We start from the raw sequence: 20,035 nt of genomic DNA on the forward strand, positions 1-20,035 counted from the left end.
AATGAGAAAATATTGGAGGTAAGGTGTGCAGTACGTAATGGTTGCAATTCATTTTACGAGAGTAATATTACATAATTAGTCAGGTCTGGACCCAACATACGTGATGACCACCCAGTCATGAGTGGGCTCGGTGTAATTCCGTGAGTATTTCAAGCTCCAAGTTGAGAAGGAAGAGCATTTATCACCGTGGTTAGATACGAACTACGTGGAATATTTATCGAAGCCACTTTGTTACCAACTCCACAAACTTTCCGATATAATAAATTGTTGATTTACAGAATATCCGTGAAAAAAGGAATGCTCACATGAAATTCAACTGTTTTCGTGTAAAACGATTTTATCGTTTACCGGCAAAAGGCATATGCTATGGAGTTGAATGTAATATGGGTTATAATGCGGTACATCGTAAAACCGGATGGAGGTACTTAATATCACCGGATTTATACGCCGAAAATAGAAATTTATAAGAGTAGAGACGGTAGTAACGATTGATCATCAAATTTTTATAGTATTTTTATAATATCTTGACTATGTGAAATCTCGTTAGCCCTATTTATTATAAATAACTCTCGGCCTTTAGCGGGTCATCAAAATTTATTGATGAATGAGAATAAAAAATTATTAGTCAATTCCATTTGCGAATATTTATGGCATCAAGAGAATGACAAACTTTAAAAGACTCTAAACTTGTTTACTATTGAAATTTCCATTTCGTTTATGTGGCATTTTTTACTGTACCTTTTAACGCCCTCTTGGAAACTATAAAGGCCGATATACCTAAGAAAATACGAAGACGCAGACACTGAAGTAGTGCCTTTCGTCGTGTGGATATTAAATTTATCGTTTCACTGGGTAACTGCCGATTCAATGGTGCTACCAGGCGTTTCATACGATAACGCCTTGATTCTATGAGCCGAAGGTACCAAACCACCTACCGTCTCCAATGCTCATAGATTATTCTCTGCTCTTGGCTTGACGTTGTCTTGAACATACGTCATTGGCACCTCTTGATGCAATGCATACCGTATACCGCACACGTACGTCTCATAATATATCGATTCACTCTAGGCACAATGCCATTGTGGCAAATTCCGATATCATAGATCCAACTCCAGTAGTGGTACAGCAGTTAGGGGCTCCTCATAGCGTGACCCATTGCTAACAATTTCCGGGCAGCTCCTGCAATTTTTTATAGCGTCCAAACCAGTCTCTGAAAATTAGTGAGATAAGCCTGCAAATAAACCTTGACTCTTAAATTTTTAATTATCATCTCAAACAATGCCAGATATAAAGTCAAAAGATATTCATGAAATCGTGTTATATCAGAGCACTTCCTTTCTGTTGTTCATCAAAGACAAGAGTCCTTCCTTTTACACGCGTAAAACGCAAAGCTCAAGTGTTCACCGTATGAAAGACTACACGGTTTCTTAAAACTGCTTTTAATGAGTATTTGTTAATTAAGATTAGAGACATTGAGGCGACATGATGAATAATGAGGTGGCAAATTTCGTGCTTGCACGAGAAAAAACAGAGAGTGGTTTGAGAAAACGACAACGCAAAGCGCTGGAATTTTTTGAAAGTTCTGGTGCAGTGTATGGGAAGCATGTTGAGGTTTCTCTGGAAAATATGAATTCATTAAAGGCGATGAGATTGGCTTTCTGAATGGTCGATTGCTTTTCTCACATCGATGATAAGTCAGGATATATCGTTTCAACACTTTTTAACTTGATCAAACTTCATAGAACATATTTGGCACAGACAGAACAAGTTTTTATGACTCGTGAACATCGATTTGCATTCAGAACTCGAGTTTGCGCATAATATTTTATCATAAGATATTGCGCATAAATATTATTCTCCTGTCCGCATAAAAACTCCTCACTCGATCAGTGTATTTGGTTACTTTCAGGGGAGGGGGTGCGCGCGATGAATCAAAACCCACCGGGCAATATATGTTTTCCGCTTTCATGTGGGTAACCAGAAAATGCGAAAACTTCAATTCAGTAGACCCTTTGTCATATCGCATTTCTCAAAATATTAATTTCTTGTTATACTCTAGCTGAAGGGTTTAAAAGAGAAGACAGGGGAATGGATCTCTCTAGACGGTCACTTCTTCAATTAAAATCTCATTTATCCCATTTTTTATAAATTTAATGAACACTGCTACTCAGCTCTCCGTTGGTACGCTGTATTCTCACAATATTGGCAGTCTGCCAGTATTCCCGAGTATTTTATAATGGATCACTATCTCAGCATCATCATATCCTCATTTTAATTCGGAAAATAATGAAAACTCTTTGGTTCGTTCGTGGAATTTCGCATTAAAGCCTAAAACAGTGAATGAATATTTGTTCGTAGAACATTAATCACTTTCATTTTCCAATCTGTGGTATTTTATTCATAACCCATAACATTCAGTTTAGCGCCACAAAACCAGCTTTCAGATACATTTCGTAATTACATGACAATAAATTTGATTTTGTGTGTATGCACATTGGACAATTGATAGTTGATATTTCCAGGAGATTTGATATCTCACTTCTCTCTGACAGTGAAGCACATGTTAATTTTATTGAATAACAGTTGTGCTTGATTTACATATATATCCATTTATGGGAGCATTCGATAAAATTATTTTAATTCAGAATAATTTCAATATTATTTCGGTCAGTTGTGCTGTACCCATATACTTCCAAAATCATTCAATTGACATTTTCAATTATTTACGGTAGCATAATTTTCAATATCACTGATGCAATTAATTTATGAAGAAAAGAATTTTCAATGTGCCCGTAATTGAACACTTGATATGACTCCGATATACTGACCATCGATGCGAATGCATTTAATTTATCATCAAGTGCGAGTCACACATGACGAAATGGATGTACTATACACTGTATTTACAGACCTTTTTCTCTATTGCTAGTGACATGAGCAATTGTCAAATATTATGGATTTTTATTCCCAAAAAGTGCCATCACTTTTCTACAAATAATATACCATCTGTATCGTTGATTTCCTAAAATTGTCGCAGCAATTCGTAAACATCATTCCACAATTTACTTATAAGATATCGAACTAAAAATAAAATCAGCGGCATCTTCGTGCTGCTTTTTTACTCCAATACCAAGAATTAAAAAAAAATGGATTATCCGACGTGGCTACAGTCTTTCTCCAACCCCTATACTCTTCAATTTTTTTTTCATCGCCAATGCATGCCATCGATGAGAAAATCCTCTACAAGGTCGTTGAGAGTAGAATTCTCTACGTTCTCGAGATCCGTAAGGATACAATCTTTAATTGAAAACTCGAGTTTCATCAGGATAGAGCAAATTGTTAGTTCAAGTGAGGTTTCCAATTTATTATAAAACTTCACGATACGGCGAGGCAAAAAAAAACTAAAGCTCCATCATCTGAGAGTTCGAGTATAAATGTATATATATATATACATATAATACCAGAACCAGATCAAACTGTTTCTGAATAGTATTCAATTTCAGTCGGCTATATGAGCCAGTGATCCCAATCCCATCCCATTGTTTAAAGAGTGACAATTGCGAGGGATTCCTTTATTAGGGCTCAAATCAAGGCATCCGTCGAGACCGTGACCTTGGATATTCGTGAATACCAATGAAAACAAATACCTCTCATTGTCGTAATTACGGTTCTCATCCTTAATTAGACGATTCAAATTGATATGTACAGTAACCCAATGATTTAAAGTGAACGACGGAATTCGTACAATTCATACTGCAGCTGACAGGAGAACAAACTTTCATCGGGCCAGACATAATACGAAAGATCTCTCCTCTACTCGGCTATCTATTGAGAATCTACCCATTGTCTTGCAAATGAAAGCTTGCTCATTTTTCTCAATTACGTTTACCGTGGTATTCAGCAAAAATATTCCACTCGATAAGTATTTAGTCATAGATTATATACAAAAATTGTACATCAAGGTTAAAAACTAATTAAAGTCACACGCATATATCTATTCTATTCCATATCAACTTCAATACTTCCTCGATAATCTCTCAAATATATTGTGAATAAATATTTTTTAGATGAAGTATTCATTATTATATTATATATACATTAAATTCGTCACGATTATATATACAGTGTTATTCACAGGGGCCAATGGGTGACCATAGAATTCTTTAAGTCAGGAAACAAGTTGATCGCACAGTAGATATTCAGTTAAATTTTTATTGAAATCGTTGGATGTCTTTGTATATGTAATTAACGTTACGCATCACTCGAATAAAATATTTTCTAGGAAGAGCCATATAAAAAAGGAGTGAGTAAATTCAGCAATAGATATTAAACTATGCAATTTATGTACATTCAATCATACTTCATGAAATATCTCCCAGCAACACTCAGATAAAAATATTTCAACCAATTTCGCACGTATAAATTGAAAAACTCATCTCCATATGTAACGGAACTAATTGAGCTAAAAGACTGGAAATTTGAAGCATTTTAAATAATGCTATCCGTCGATCCATTTGCAAAATTGAATTCTCAAAATCATTTGAGACATTAAATACGGATGACATTCAAATATTTAAATTAAACAATCACTTCCTCCGAATATCTACTATTGTCCTCAAGATTTATAACGATAGGGAGTGTAGGGAGTGTAGGAGGAGTTGATTTGTTTACCTCCACATCGTCATTTTCCTCGGTATCTATTTCAGCAACAACTTCACCATTATCCGTCGCAACATGCAACTCACTACTGTCCGAAGTTGTTTTCTTAATATCACAATCACTGGTATTTTGTTGGTTCTCATCGACATTCTTGGTGGTTTTTTCATTGCATATTTCAGCAATGTCTTTGTCCTTTGATGTCGATGGCACATCGTCGCTCCCTTGTGAATTGTCTTTGTCTGTCGACTTTTGACATAATAATTTCTTTGACTTACCATTCCTCGCTTCTGCTTCGCGATAACTCTCCACACCCGACTCACTTCCACTCTTGAACAGCAGAGTAGATTCCTCAACGGTGGTGACACTTATGTCATTCAATCTCAAGGTCGAGGAGATGGCTTGAATCGTGGATATCTGCGTTTCAGCACGATTAGCTGCCTCCTGCATGGCCAATATTTTGGCAGTCAAGTGTCGGTTACCCATGCGCATATTTTTCTCCTTGAGTATTTCAAGTTGAGCATAGAGACGTCGAAATTCTTCCTGTAATTACATGCCAATTAGTCATCTATGTTTTACAATTACATCTCTTAATTATTCCTCATCTTCTCCTTTATTCAGCTATTGATTTTTTTTCAATGTAGTTAATGGATTTTTACTGCTGGAGCAGTTTCACTACTTTCTGAAAGGTCATTGAAATATCACTAATTAGTAAATGTTCAACACCTTCGTGCTACAAATTAATTAAAATTTAATCTTTAATAGTTTTATGTAGAAGTAGTTCAACGATAGCCATATGCATTACAGAATTTTCTTACCATAATACCGTCGCCTTCCTCAGTGAAATTAGCCTGTTGCAAGGAAATTGAGTGGGTTTGGTTGCTGGCCTTCTGCGCCCGACACGTTTTGCCAATAAATTTACCCGTCGTACCTGGAAGCTTTCCAATTGCGTCGTCCTTACCGCCGCCACGAAATACGACGTAAGCCTATGGATAAATGGCCACAAAGTTTGTAATTCAACTCTCAAAAAGTTTTTCTCTGATTCATCACAAATCATACTTGACCTACATAAAAGTATCATTCATGGAAGAAAAAAAAATTGTTTGAAAATTACGACTGGATATTTATAATTCAATAAACCATTATCAGGACGTTTGACTGAAACATTAGTAGAAAATACTAAGACTCGAGCCAATGTTTGAATTTTTTGTAGATAGTAGAATCAATTATATGATTTGATTTAGTCAATAAAAATAAATAAATGTTGAGAGAATGCGGAAAACTTCTGACCTTGCTACCGAATATCAAACAGAGTAGAAGAGTCACAGTGAGTTGTGTGTGGCAGAAGAAAATGATGTACAATAAGTCTGGATTAGCGGGTGACTGAAGAAAGAGCCTGAAACATATGGTAATATTCCAGAATAGTATCTGTAGAAAACAATTAATAAAGTCGATCATAAACAAGGAATGAGTGGAGCGCAAAAGACGAGTTTCATTTCCTAATTATTCACGATTAATTGAACTATCGTTGCCATAGCAGTTAGAAATGCTGAACAAATTATTACAGCTAGCAAAAGAAAATATTAAATATGGAACATGTAATGAGTCCAAAAGGCATATATTTACGGAGCGACGAGGATGATCTGTACATAGCTATCAAGAAAAGAGCCATATCTACCTAATCAGAAATTTGGTATACAGGGAATGAATTCTTCTCTTCAGTGAACAGCCAGTGGATGAAAAATTTTTTTTTCAGCAAAATTTGTCCAATTGAAAAATTGTTCCGAAAAATTCGGGTATGACTACCGGAAAAAAATCATTCATTGCATGTGGATAGTTCAGCAACTGTAGAACTGCATTTTTTACAAGCCTACAGCGACCCGACAGCTTTCCCGATGCCATTGTTCTAAAGCCAAATATCCCGTTTCAGTTGCTCTAAGCGTCCTTTGTGCCGGAGCAATAATTCCCGATTTTAGCTTTTTCCCTAGTCACTATTCCCAAATTTTATTTCTTTCTCATTTATGGTGCCTGTCCCTAACGCAAGGTAACCCTACACTGAACGAAAAATTCAAAAAACATTGGCGAAAATGGATTACAGTGAATTTGATAATTTAAAAAAAAACTAGTACAGGTAAAACTGGTTTAGTCGAGATCGTATTGTAATTTTTTTCATGAAGTTAGTGCGTTACAAAATGACTAAATTATTCAAGAAACTTTTAGTTGAACTTCTCTCTCAGTGTATTAAAATAATCTCCATCGGGTTTTATCGTTACTGAAACACATCTCCACCAGAAATATATCGATGTATTGGGTAAGGGTGTCTCCCTATAATACACGGAAAATTCATACGTTATCTCCCACATTGATCGGCAATAAGGAAAAAAAGATAAATGACCTATAAAGTGGCGGAATTTTTACTTTTTAGATTTCATCATAAGTGTTTCTCATCCCATATCAAGATATTGTAAGCGTTTCCTTATTTTTTCCCGATGTGAATGGTAATTTCTGAATTTCAAGTATTCAAAATGTCGTAGCTCCTCCCACATTTGTTGATTCAAATTTTTTTTTCTCAACTACACAATATGTTCTCCCAGCAAAATTAATCGTAAGGAGTTTTGATTTACTTTACAAATGAATGGTAAAAAGAATAATTTCAAGATACACGATCAATTATCGCATGTAATACCACAAGAGCTCCGAAATTATCGGATATTTCCCGATAGGTTCGTTGCAAACAAATGAACGTGTCAAGTTTTCCAGTTTAAAAATCACGAGCGCGAAGCGCGAGTGATTTTTCTGGAAAACTTGACGAGCTTATTTGTTTGCAGGGAACCTTGAGGGAAATATCAGATAATTTCGAAGTTCGAGTGGTATTCGGGGGATTATTTTTTGCATCCAAATCTTGGCCGATAGAATTGCACCATGAGACATAATTTTAAACGAATTGCCATTTAATCTGTCAGATACAATTGAGGGTTACTTCAACATTTGTTTTTTTTTATATATATCAACATGCAAAATTTCCAGTGAAATTTCCAAGAATATCCGCTGAAATACCGTGTTGACTATACAAAATAACGTCGAATGGTGCAATCCTATTGGCCAAGATTTGGATGGGAAAAATAATCAGTTAAATACCAGTCTATACAAAATAACATCGAATGGTACAATTCTATTGGGTGAAATTAGGATGGAAAAATCAATGGATTTTTCCATCGAAATTCGATTCATTCATTTAAATCGACGTTTGTACTCCATATTGTGCTGCTGATGCATTAGTAACTCCCCTAAAATCATCCATAACATTGGATCAACCACTTGCGCAACAAGAAGAGGCCCATTTAGATTTTGTAGTGCAGAAGTAACATGTACAGCCATTTACTCGGATGTTGGTGTTGACAGTAAAATTCATGCGGTAGCACCTAACATGGAAATAGTACGGAAGCAAATATACTGCATTCATGGCCCTTGCGGTTACGGTAGGTGGGGATAACATCCCGTTTCCGATTGTCCTCGCGCGTGAGTGCATTTATGGTTATGAGTTTATCAGGTAAAAAATGCACCCAGTGGGGAAGGTTACGCACGTGAAAAATTGACATTAAGTATCTATCAACTCACATTGAAACGTTCAGGAAGACTGACAGAAGGAATTCGTTGTAAATGGCCATCGAAATGAAACGGCTCTCGTTGAATTCTGAGGGTGCTTTCCTAACGACGATGCACAGCCTTATACCCCATACCAGGAACATCACTTCAACTGAAAGTATAAGATATTCAAAGTTATCACAGTGAAGAACTTGATGAAAGATAAATATTAGTCCTCTTTTTGCGAAAATAGGCCTTCAGCTTTCCGGATTCCACTGAATATTTTTCTTAGCGTAGTAATTTTAAAATATGTCGGAGGAACGTTTTCAGAGGCATTTCATTTTGCGATTGTAGAAATACCAGCCAATCAGCTCTATCTGTTTTACACTCATTAGCTTCTTCTCATCACCTCGTTATTTGCAACAAATTACGATTTTTCGACGAGGTGAGCCAAACGGCCCGTAAAAAATCTGGAACGACCGATGAGAAACTTACTTCCAAGAACTGCTGGGCAGTAATACCTTGGCTGAATGGTTCATATCATTATAGTGAAGAAAAAAGTAAAAAGAAATATATTAATGGGATAATAACAAAACTAGCGGAAAAACATATATCGCTCAATTCTTTCACTGAAATCAATGATAAAGAGCATTTGTTGCTCATCACTGTCAATCTTCTTTTTTCATGTTAATTTGGCTAGCGGGACATAGATTAGGGGTTATTTTGCAAGACTACATCCCGTAACAGCGTCATCTATCATCGCGTATAGAGTTACGTTTTAAGAGGATCCTATCAACTGAAACATTTTTCATTTCTGAAGAATATTTATCCGTGCATCATTGTTATTTTTCGGAAAAATGTTTAATACGATTATTAGAAAAAGAATCTCTGCAGCAAAAATTGTGCAACTTTTTAAATGATCAAATTCACAGACTATAATATTTAAAAAATATATAAAACTTTATAGTGTAGAATTGTTTATAAACATAAGATGTTGGTGATGCTGGTGAAATTTATTACCTGAAATTTTAACTATACTTTGAAAAAGTACACAAATATGACGGGAAAATCCTCGTTCTTTCCACGCAAATTTCGATACCACATTTCATCTCCCGTTATAATACCACAAGACTTATGGCCTAAAGAGAATAATCATTGCTTTGGCGAGCAGCTTTTTAGCAGAAGCAGCGTTGAGCGCGACGATAGCAACAATAGTTTATGATAAGGAGGAAAGACTCCGGGGAATAAGAAATGCTAAAAGGAAGAAGACATTGCATGATCATCTAATTACGAAAAGGCCATTGATTTTTTCTTCCGACAATAGACGCCTTCTTAGCTAGAGGAATTGCGACTCAAGTCATACAACTCATAATTAATCATGATCTCTCATCTTGACAAGTTGAAAAAATAATGACAAAATCATTAACAGTACTACTAAACTGAAGAATGGTATGCAATACCTCAATTATATTGCTGAAATGAATAATTTCAGAGCGAGCGCATCACAACAAATGTTCAACATGGATATCTATTTCCGAATTGTTTGACCGTCGCTGTTACAGTTAAGGGGTTATTCTCATGTGAACGCCTATATTTTACCACTTTTTCGGAATTTTTTTTTTATGCGACAACAAACTTCAATCATGTTGATTTTTCAATATATTTTTATTTGTATTTTGAAATATACGAAAAAAATTTTTTTTTCCGCTTTTTACATTTTTAACATATATTTTTTTAAAGTCAAAGTAGTCCCCAACAAAAAAAGGTAGTTCACTGGTCAAGGTGATAGCGGCTGTTCATGTTGTCTGACATAAAAAAATCGAATGGATTATTATTCAGTAGATCTGTGGCTATCGTCCCTACCAAATATAATCAATTTCATTAAAAACAAAAAAAAATATCGAACTTCAAAAAAAAAATCACGAAAATCTCCTTCTTTTTCGTTACAAATCGTTTAAAAAAAATATGAAGATATTGTCGAAAATAAACAATTGTGGTAGGGACGATAACTATAAATGAGTAGAAGAACATATGTAAATTTTAAAGCAATCGGTTGAATACTTTTTCTTGTAGGACCTTGACCGTTTCAGAAAATGATGATTCGAGAAAAACGCGTTTAAAGTTGAAAGCCTGGTAGACAATCGCTTACGACGCGTCAGCGACTATGAGCTGTAACTTATCAAATACTATGAATTTCGGTCTGAATTTTTCACAGTATGTTTTCAATAGGTTTTACTGTCAAAATATCAAAAAAAAAAAAAATCGATTTTTTGAAGTGCTCACATGAGAATAACCCCTTAATAGGATAGGACGGTGCGCGTATTCCATTATTCATCAGAATTAATGTGAAATGAAAGCAGTTTTCCATATAATTTTTTCATGGCGAATCGGAACTATTTGCATTTCAATAAATCAAACTTACGCGTTGTAAAACTGTGATCCCACCAGTCAGTTTGGCATAGATAAGCTTTGAGATCGTCGGCAGTACGTCCAACAATAACAACCGGTGGCGCCACAACTGTACGAATTCCAAGAAATACAGTGAATATCGTAACTATTATTCCAAGCCGTTTCAGCAGGTTCATGTCCGTTATCTTCACTGCCTTTGCTGACCTCACACGAAATATAACCGATATTCTGTAAAATTGAAGATATTTGATTTTAGTAAGAATTATAAAGGTGAATGAACTTCGATCATGGGTAAAGTATAAATTCATGGTATTAGTGTAATGTAAAATTCATGGATTGTTTGTCATTTTCATTATGAGGCAATTCTTTCCAACACAATTATTTTATCGGTAATTCAATTTGTGCGAGCTAATTAATCGCCAACTGCCCCTGGGCAAAATCACAGGAGCCACTAACTCCTGTAAACTTTGTGGGGAAATTGTATTTTCGGTATTAATATATTCATGACACAATTTTCGTTAACTTTTATTTAACTGCACCCGCGTTTGAATGTTTCATATGAACGTTGCATTAATTTGTCGCAGTATTTTAGTATGGGTAATATGACAGAAGGATTTGTATGAAATACATATAAGCTTAAAAATTTACATTTAAATTAGGGGCAAAATTTTTTTGTGTTAAATCATATTTCCAACATTGTAGATAACCCAGTATGATCATCAACGGAAGTAAGTTAAGTACGAATATCCATTGGTCTCTGTTGGGAAATAGCCTACATAGACTACGGATATCAGGAAAAAGTCTCCTTCGGAGAGGAAAGAGCAATGAAAATGAGAAGGATTGCTTCTTGCACCATCGATCTCTGTCGACGATGAAAATGTATCACTTGACCTTCCCCACTTTTCAACACTACAAATTTCAGCCGAATATCTTTATAATCAAGCATTTCGGAAGTTTTCCCTGGCTTCACTGTAAGAAACAATACAATGGAAATAAACATTTTTTCCATGAAATTCTGAATTTTCAGTGGCGAAATGTTTTTAAATTTCCGTGGAATAGCGGAACGACGGCAAGGAACGTCTTTCCGTAATTTGCCACCAGAAAATAAAACAACATTTTTCAACATTGCTCTATTAGTGGCTATTGAGCCAAAAGCTTTGTGGACAATTCGTAATTTCAAACCATAAATGGATTTTTCATTTTCCAAAAGGGATTGATTTTCAGCCTGGTAATTACACCCGTGTAGCCGTGTAATTACACGGCTGACATTGCCTGTTTACCTCGTGTATTTCCATGCAATTGAACTGACATTTGATTGAACGTGTAAAGCGACAACGGAAATTCAACTCCGTTTCTATTTAAACGAAGTGCGGTTTTTATTATCGAATGCCCTATTTTGCAGTTGTGAAATTGCCAGTGAATTACTTGAAATTAATTAAGAATATGAATGGTATAGTGAGAGATGCCATGAAAGTTTTGCACGAAGTATGAAGTAGGACTGTATCAAAAATATGTTGAGTTTGGCTCCAAACTTTGCATGAATTCGAGCAAATGAGTGGTTTAATTAAACCACTCATTTCAAATAAATGATGAATTCATCATTTATTTGAAATATTTAATCATATGAAAATTTTTTTATTCAAATATCCATAAATTGACCAATTTAATATATTTAGAAATACATGTAGTATCGGGACAAATTATGGGGAAATTCCTAGTGTAAAAATGATAATCTGTCGAATATGATAGACAGATGTCCTCCGTATTTTATTAACATAGGACTAGGGCTATAAGATTATATTGTAGTCGTAGCGTAGGTGCTATGTGTGGGAAAGCACGCAAATAGACATGGATTGGTACAGGGATGCAAGCCGTACGATAGAAGCACTTAGAGGGTCATATTTTGTGGGTTTATGAGGCCCACAGATGTGACAAGCGGAAATCGTTGCAGCCAGCGAGGTCCAGGGATGCTAGGACTACGTGACGCCATTAGGGCCCAGTCGAAGGTTGAGAACACAGACAGAGTCAGGGTTGGTTTTGAGCAACGACAGACGATAGACGCGTGGTTAGACGATTAGGGCGTAGACGTTTTGTCTTATGTACTTGAGAGTATGCTTAAGTGTGTTAAAAATAGTGAAAAAGTGTGAATATCAATTGTACCCTTTCTCCTAAAAAAATAAACTGTCCTTATCTTGTTAAAAAATATCCCTACGTACATTTAGTCGTAATAACACTCACTCCAAAGTTGGAAGAGCAGTACACATAAATTGACTGATAGTTTATCCATCGATATTTTTTACAATTATTAAGGGAGGATTCATTTTATTCCGTGGAAAAATGAGCTTAACATAATCTGGATTGGAACGAAAGCTTGATGCAAGAGATTACGAACCGAATATATATTCTGTATTTTTTCATAGGGATTCTGATCTTAATTATTCTCATCCCGATTATTCATAAAGATTAATAGTTGAAGGTTGCTCCCAGGAATTAGTAGATTATGGTATGAGGACGATAGGTGGAGGATTGTGAGAAGTGTGAAGTTTGCTGGAAACTTCACACGACTCACAATCCGACACTATCGTCCGAATGCCATAATCTTTTTTTCGTTACGAAGGCGTATGGCGGGTGGGCGAAGGGGCGCGGGAAAGGGGGGGGTTGGGGGGGGGGCGAAGCCCCCCCACTGAAAAACAGAGATAGACTTAATTTGAAAAAAATTATTCTTTGGGAAAATACATAAACAATATAAATTCAAGAAAACGAATCTTAATCCAAATACTAAAAGATTAATAATGCTTTAATATTATAAAACGTTTTTATGGACGATTTTCTTTGTCAGATGTAATAAATATGCTAAAATTTGAGCAACCTGAAATAGTATATTTCAATACAAGTGCGCCGGGGTGGTAACGAGTGTGAAGTTGGTCGCCAATCACACGAGTTAAGATACCCCGTCGCCCGTGTTGTTATGTCCTCCCTAGGTAACTAGGAGAACGGTGGCGCCAGGTTAGTAATTTTAGCGCCAATCTTCGAATGTGGGTTCGTTAGCCGCTAAACCTCTAATGGGGACTCCATTGAATATAGTAGATGACGGGTTCAAGGTTATATAAATAATAAATTAATCACACACAAGTGCTGAAGAGAGCACATTAACAGTTTTATTTGTATTTGGTTAAGTTCAGCACTTAACTACACTTTATACTGGTTATAACTTAATTTTTTCTACGCGAAGAGAGAATTTGCAAGCAGAAGGCTTGTGGAAGATGAACTGACTGACTTAATTTTATTTCGTAGGGTTGGGCCCATCAACCCCCCCCCCTCACTAAAGTTGCGCACGCAAAACTAGGCCCTCGTGACGTGTCATGTATCCTCTATGTTAGGACTCTAAGTCAGCCTGGCGAATATAATGAACAATGTGGATCCACACGTGTTGTACACATGCAGTGAAAAACTTTTAAGATAAACAGAAAGTAATATTTTACGACCTGAGACCGTGACTTTAAAATAAACTCGACCCTCTAAATTTTTCTATAATAAACGTGTTTATTTGACGTGAATTTCAAACTTGACATTTAGATTGAATTATTTTCTTCACACTCGAGAAATGTTTTTGTTCCCTTTGTCAATTGTGTGGTGGAATAATCTTTTCCAATAAATCAAATTTAATTATGCAATTTGGATCTCGCGGTGATTTAAGCAACACACGCGCCCTTCTAACCGCTCGAGATGTCAGGACATTCAGCCCACTGCAACTCCTGCTCGATAGCTGCCCAGATATTGTCACGTCCTAGGTGGTGCTGATGGCTACCTGCTCGGTCTCGCTTAAGAGTTTGAAGATTTGAATACGCGCTAGAGTTTTTGTGCGCATTGGCAGAAAAGTAAAGAAAAAACGATAATTTGTTGCCATTTAGTATATTATAAAAATGAGATTGAAGTGCACATCTTAGCTATATACATACAATAATTAAAAAATACATAGAATTTAATTGACTATCTGTTTTTAAAATTATAAGACTGAAAATTACGATTTAAACATCTCCCAGCACTCAAATCATCGCGATTTCATGCAACTCTCCACTCTGCTAATTTTTTTTTCGTAACCGAAAAAAAATGTACTTTTTCGGCATTCGTATTATAACCCGATTTGCATTCTTGAACCGCACAAGATGGCATTATTTTGCCTTCGGAAAAACCACAAAAAGAAAAACATAATTTGAACGCACGTTCAATATCAGGATTTACCATAGAAACCGAGGAGTGGGGATGAAAATCACCGGGAGGGGATAGAGCAGATGACATTCTGCGCGATCTGGATCGGTGACAATAACGGGGCAGCAAATCCTTATGGGCTTTTAGGTGAGTTTCAGTGGGCTGAGGACATCACAGTGTATCCGAACTATACTTTTTGTTAGTGATGTTACGCTCAGCGAGTGGTGAACTGTGCCACTTTTCGTTTACTAGTAAACAAAAATTCGTTTCGTTTACAAGTTTTGACTTTTCATTGACAAGTAAATGAAAAGGTACTTTTTCGTTACTGAGGCGCGGGAAGCGCTTCCTACCCGGTTGGTTTGCGGACGATAGGTTAAATATTATAAGACGGGACTCCACCGACATACATTACAACTATAAGTATAGGTGCTTACCTACCCTCCGATAAACGCGATCTACTATGCCGCTAACGGAGAGTGTCGGAACTTCGGAATGACATGACAGTTGAGCGTTATTCATTTTTTAGTATTTCGATTAAGATTATCCCACCCCCTTCGTGCGCCCCTTTGCCCCCCACCATAGGCCTTCGTAACGAAAAATAGATTATGGCATGAGAACGATTGAGTCGGATTGTGAGTCGTGTGAAGTTTGCAGCACGAGGCGAGGCAAGTCGAGGTCGAGGCGAGCCGAGACGTAGGCTTGCCACGCCGAGCGCGGCTCCTCACAATCCTCCACCTATAGTCCTTATTGCCATAATCTACTATTTTATACGGACTGCACGTAGCAGCAGTGACAAAAATGACGTATTCGTACCACATAACCTCTTTGTTTCGGATTCTGTTTTGTTCATTTCAACAATTGCTTTAAAATTTGTACCCCTCTCCAATTTGTCACTAACCCGGGAATCGGTTAATTGCTATCAAGTAATGCTTTAGGTGCCACCTCTCAAATTCATCCATCTATTTGATTACAATCAAACACCGCTTGCAGCATTACATTCCATTAGGCATTGCAGAAAATTGACATAATTATCTTGATTACGTGGAATATTCTCATGAAGGAAATTAGCCGGAAATCAGCAGTACGATCTCTTTTCAAAAGCCCTGAAAGGGAAAATGTCTATCAATTTTTACACTTGAGACTATTTCACGCGCCACTTTCTTCTTTATAGTGATACATGAAAACCTTGATACGCCTGGCATTCGCCCTGTTCTACGACTTTTCGCCCTACTTTTTAAGCTCGTAAATTCTCTAATTTTGCCGTTAGGTTCTATCATTTCGAGGAAAAACATTTCTCTACTGAATAGCAATTTTTTTTTCATTGCCCTCGCAGATGACGAACGGCTCAATACTCGAGACATCAGATTTATACATAGCAACCATCAATGCAAACCATTTGAATCGAATGGATTTAATTCAAGTTTCGTTTTTCGGAAAAATGTCGGTATGCGATGAGTTCTTTGTCGACGTTGGTCACCCAATTGAACAAGGGATCTGGACCGGACAGGTTGACGAGCCACTGGAATGGGCTTACATCCTTTTCAGGACAAGAAAGATGAGCTAGTACGTAGAGAAAAAAATTTGAATGTTCTATTGCGTCACTACAAAATTATTCGTCAAATTTTTGTAAAAAAATCGAAATTCTTTGTCATGATTAATTTATCACGGTTGGAAACGATCACAAGATGGTTAACTTATTTATGTCATTTCTTAACAAATAAATTCTACCGTTCAGTCGCAGAAAATTGCTCCAGAAAAGAGAGAATTTATCCTTGACCCTATGTTTTTTGTGTGACTTTTATTTTCAATATATTTTTTAACAATTAATTTGAGGAATATTCAATGAAATTTCAATTTTCAGAGCAATTCAGTAATAAAACTGAGAATTAGAATTATTTTATTACAACGAAACAAAAATTTTGATGTCATATTTTAGAACGTTTGTGTATACATATGTATACAACACTGTGAAGACTAGGTGTGAAGCCTAAATACGAAACATTAGATCTATTGTAGAGAAAAAAACTGCTTTTATACTATCAAATTTTCCATCTAAGAATCTGCACGGTAAAAGGACTTGAACTTTTCAGAGCACATTACATACAGAATACATCAGGCACATGATTTTTTTAGTGAAGTAAAAAATATTTATACGCAAGGATTCGTAGTCGCCGCAATTCCGGAGAGTGAAGTTTTTTTTATCAACTCTTTGCCGATTTTACGGCACTCTTATCTCATACATATATGAGAGACTTGAGGTTGCAAGATTTCAGCCCTTTAGAATCCAGATGGAGTCGTTCATTTTTTTTTATTTCTGTGCTGTCTTGCTACGAGCACATGACCGCTACATTCTACCTTGGCTAAAATAATCTCGCTCACTCTTTCTTATTGCTCTGCGCCAGTGTTTTTCTTTTTGATACAGGCTCAAGTGATCTCGGAAATAGTGCGTTGACGGACAACAGTTTTTCTTCACGGAGAATTCACAATAGGAAAAATTTCAAATTTTATGAAGCAACTACTAGAAAAAGTGCGAATTTTACGCAACTTATTTCATGACAATTGAAATCAGGCAAATATATCCTTCACTTTTCAAGAAATTTAAAGTTTTGCGGGATTGTCCGGCATTAAAGCAAAATCACCCCTTCAGTTAATTAAACCGCTCTTCCCGAGTGGAAATTGAACTCAGGTCCGGATCAAGTCCTGATCAGGTCGCCCTCATGTATAATCAGGTACTGATCCGACGACTGGATCAGAACTTGATCAGGCATGTAACGCCTTGACTCGGTCCGGACCTGATCAAGCCGACCTGGACAGGATTTGATCAAGTCAACATTATCTCAATCTGATGATGCGAATAAACAATCATTATTAGCTGAAAACAAAAAATAATTCAATTTTTTCACTACTGTTCATCTATCTTAAGGAATATCTTCCATTATTAACAGTGAAAAACCACCTGTGATTTTACCGATGCTGGGGCTCGAACCTGCGATGTTCCGATTATCAGTCCTATGCCCGATCTACTAGGCTAACCGGATCTTATGATCAAGTCAATTCTATTTTGCCTATATGATCTCTATCGAGGTATGCGTTAACTTTGTAATTATTTCCGGATGTGCGCGTATATTTTACAAGATTTTTTCGGTCACGATTCAATTCCGTTGATGACAAAGATTTAAATAGTAATATAATAATAATGAGCAAATCGAAGTTAGAGAACTATTTTCCTCTTGAAAATAATTTATTTGTAAATTTAATACGTCTACACATATTTACACAAAAAAAACACTTGAATAAAGTACATTATATACCTGATTCAGAATGGTCTAATTTTTAGCTTCTCGTGTATTTAATGTAGTCTGTAGTTTTCGAGATCTGGGGGATTGGATCCAAACTTAATCAGAATCATCCGATCAGACTAAGCTTAGACTGATTGGATGAGAACCTGATTCGGTTCTACCTGGACTATTTATGTTCTGATGAACTGGATCAAAATTTGATGAGTTTCCCATCGATATCACTAGATCAGACTCAGATGAAGATGATCAGATCAAAACCTGATCATAATTCATCTTAGGTAGTTCGGGACAGGATCACTTGATCAAAACTTGATCAGTTCCTCATCAGGCATGGCCTGATCAGACAAACCTGACGAATACCGGATCAAATACTGATCCAACATCAGAGCGGCCTGAGGCGATTTCCACTCAGGCTGACCTGACCAAAATCTGATCCGAATTATTGCAGGAGGACGGACCTCAGGTTCAGATCAAGCTCATCATATCAGAACCTGATCAGAGTAAGTCTGATCAGATGCAACAAATCAAAAACTGATCAGTTCTTGATCAAGTCTCGCCTGATCAGTTGAACCTCGCCACCACCAGATCAGGTTCTGATCAGACCTCAGGCGCGCCTGACATAATTTCCACTCGGGTTACTCATGTCAATATCTAGACTGAAAATATGGATAAGTTCAGGAATGGTTACCTTCACGTTTAAAAATTCATAATTTCATTCAATTATCGGTCAAGTTTGGAATTCAATCACTTTATTGCTTCAATTGTAATTCAGTTTGAATATTAGCAATTACTAGTCAACTTGTCATAAATTTGTACTCCTCAATCATTTCTAAAGAGCTAAATTTTCGTCTCAAAAACAACTACTTAAATATGATGCAATCCCCACAAAAACTGCAACATTACTAGAATGGCTGAAAGACTTATTACAATTTAGGAGGAAAAATATTTCCTTTTTTTTCAGTTGAAGTAAAAACTTGTCCCATCTTCATCTTCATTATAACTCTCGTGGTTTTGGTGTGACCATTACATGGGTGAGATGTTATGTCAAAAAATTATAGACTAGAAAAAAATTGAAAAGGTGTCGATGGCTACTTCACAAATGCGGCTGGGGTAAAAAAAATCAACTAAAGGAGGAAGATAAAATTTTCATGATGTTGAATTTCTCTTTACCATGTGGTGAAGAAAATACCCCCCTAACTAGCGGCTGAATGGGCAATTCATTAAAATTTTAAGTCACTTACCTCCATGTTTTCAGCATCAGTGCACCGTAGGTGAGGGAAAAACCAATTTCCCGGAACCAAACACGTACAGTGCAGGTGACTACATTGGGTCTCGGATACATAACGATCGTCTGAAATGAAATTCAACAAGTCATGAAATTCATTCACCACAAATTTTATGGAAATATCTGTTCCAAGGGGTTTAGTGGTTTTATTTTTCCCCAGTCGACTGATTCTCTTCTTTTTATTCATTTAATTTCATTTAAATAATAATAATTTTATGAAAAAAATATACTTCAATGACACTGAATATTTCCCACAAAATGATTGTGTATATAGTAAAATAATTAAAGTATTCATCCCATACAATTGATTTTTTTTTAATGAGTTCACAAATTTCCCCAGAAATAATTATCTTTGGTTGAAACATAATATATCTCCGGGCGAATAAATTCATATGTGACCTGGCGATTGCATACAGAATTCCTGCAACAATGGATATGCATAAATCAAACCCGAAGGGGAAAATTAACTCAGGAACTGGATATTTAGTAGACATAAACTGGCCAGTACCGAAGCTTTTACTGCGAAGCTAGGAAATGCCGGAGGGCACCTGGAAGGTAATCGACTGTATCAGTGTCCCCATTTGGTGCAATT

General features: G+C 36.2%; 1 protein-coding gene across 2 annotated transcripts in view; it reads right to left on the reverse strand.

Annotated features, from left to right (window-relative positions):
* Positions 1-2,051: 2,051 nt before the first annotated feature.
* LOC135164592 (metabotropic glycine receptor-like) overlaps positions 2,052-20,035 on the reverse strand; it is a 127,981-nt gene continuing 109,997 nt past the window's right edge. For both annotated transcript variants that reach the window (XM_064125073.1, XM_064125074.1), the window contains 6 exons: positions 19,400-19,509; positions 10,664-10,878; positions 8,275-8,413; positions 5,947-6,052; positions 5,475-5,642; positions 2,052-5,199 (listed from right to left, as the gene is read on the reverse strand). In XM_064125073.1, the coding sequence (XP_063981143.1) occupies positions 4,579-5,199; positions 5,475-5,642; positions 5,947-6,052; positions 8,275-8,413; positions 10,664-10,878; positions 19,400-19,509 (1,359 nt within the window). In that variant the 3' untranslated portion in view covers positions 2,052-4,578. The remainder of the gene's footprint in view (positions 5,200-5,474; positions 5,643-5,946; positions 6,053-8,274; positions 8,414-10,663; positions 10,879-19,399; positions 19,510-20,035) is intronic.

The sequence above is a fragment of the Diachasmimorpha longicaudata genome, chromosome 7 (assembly GCF_034640455.1).
Source record: "Diachasmimorpha longicaudata isolate KC_UGA_2023 chromosome 7, iyDiaLong2, whole genome shotgun sequence".
Taxonomy (NCBI): domain Eukaryota; kingdom Metazoa; phylum Arthropoda; class Insecta; order Hymenoptera; family Braconidae; genus Diachasmimorpha; species Diachasmimorpha longicaudata.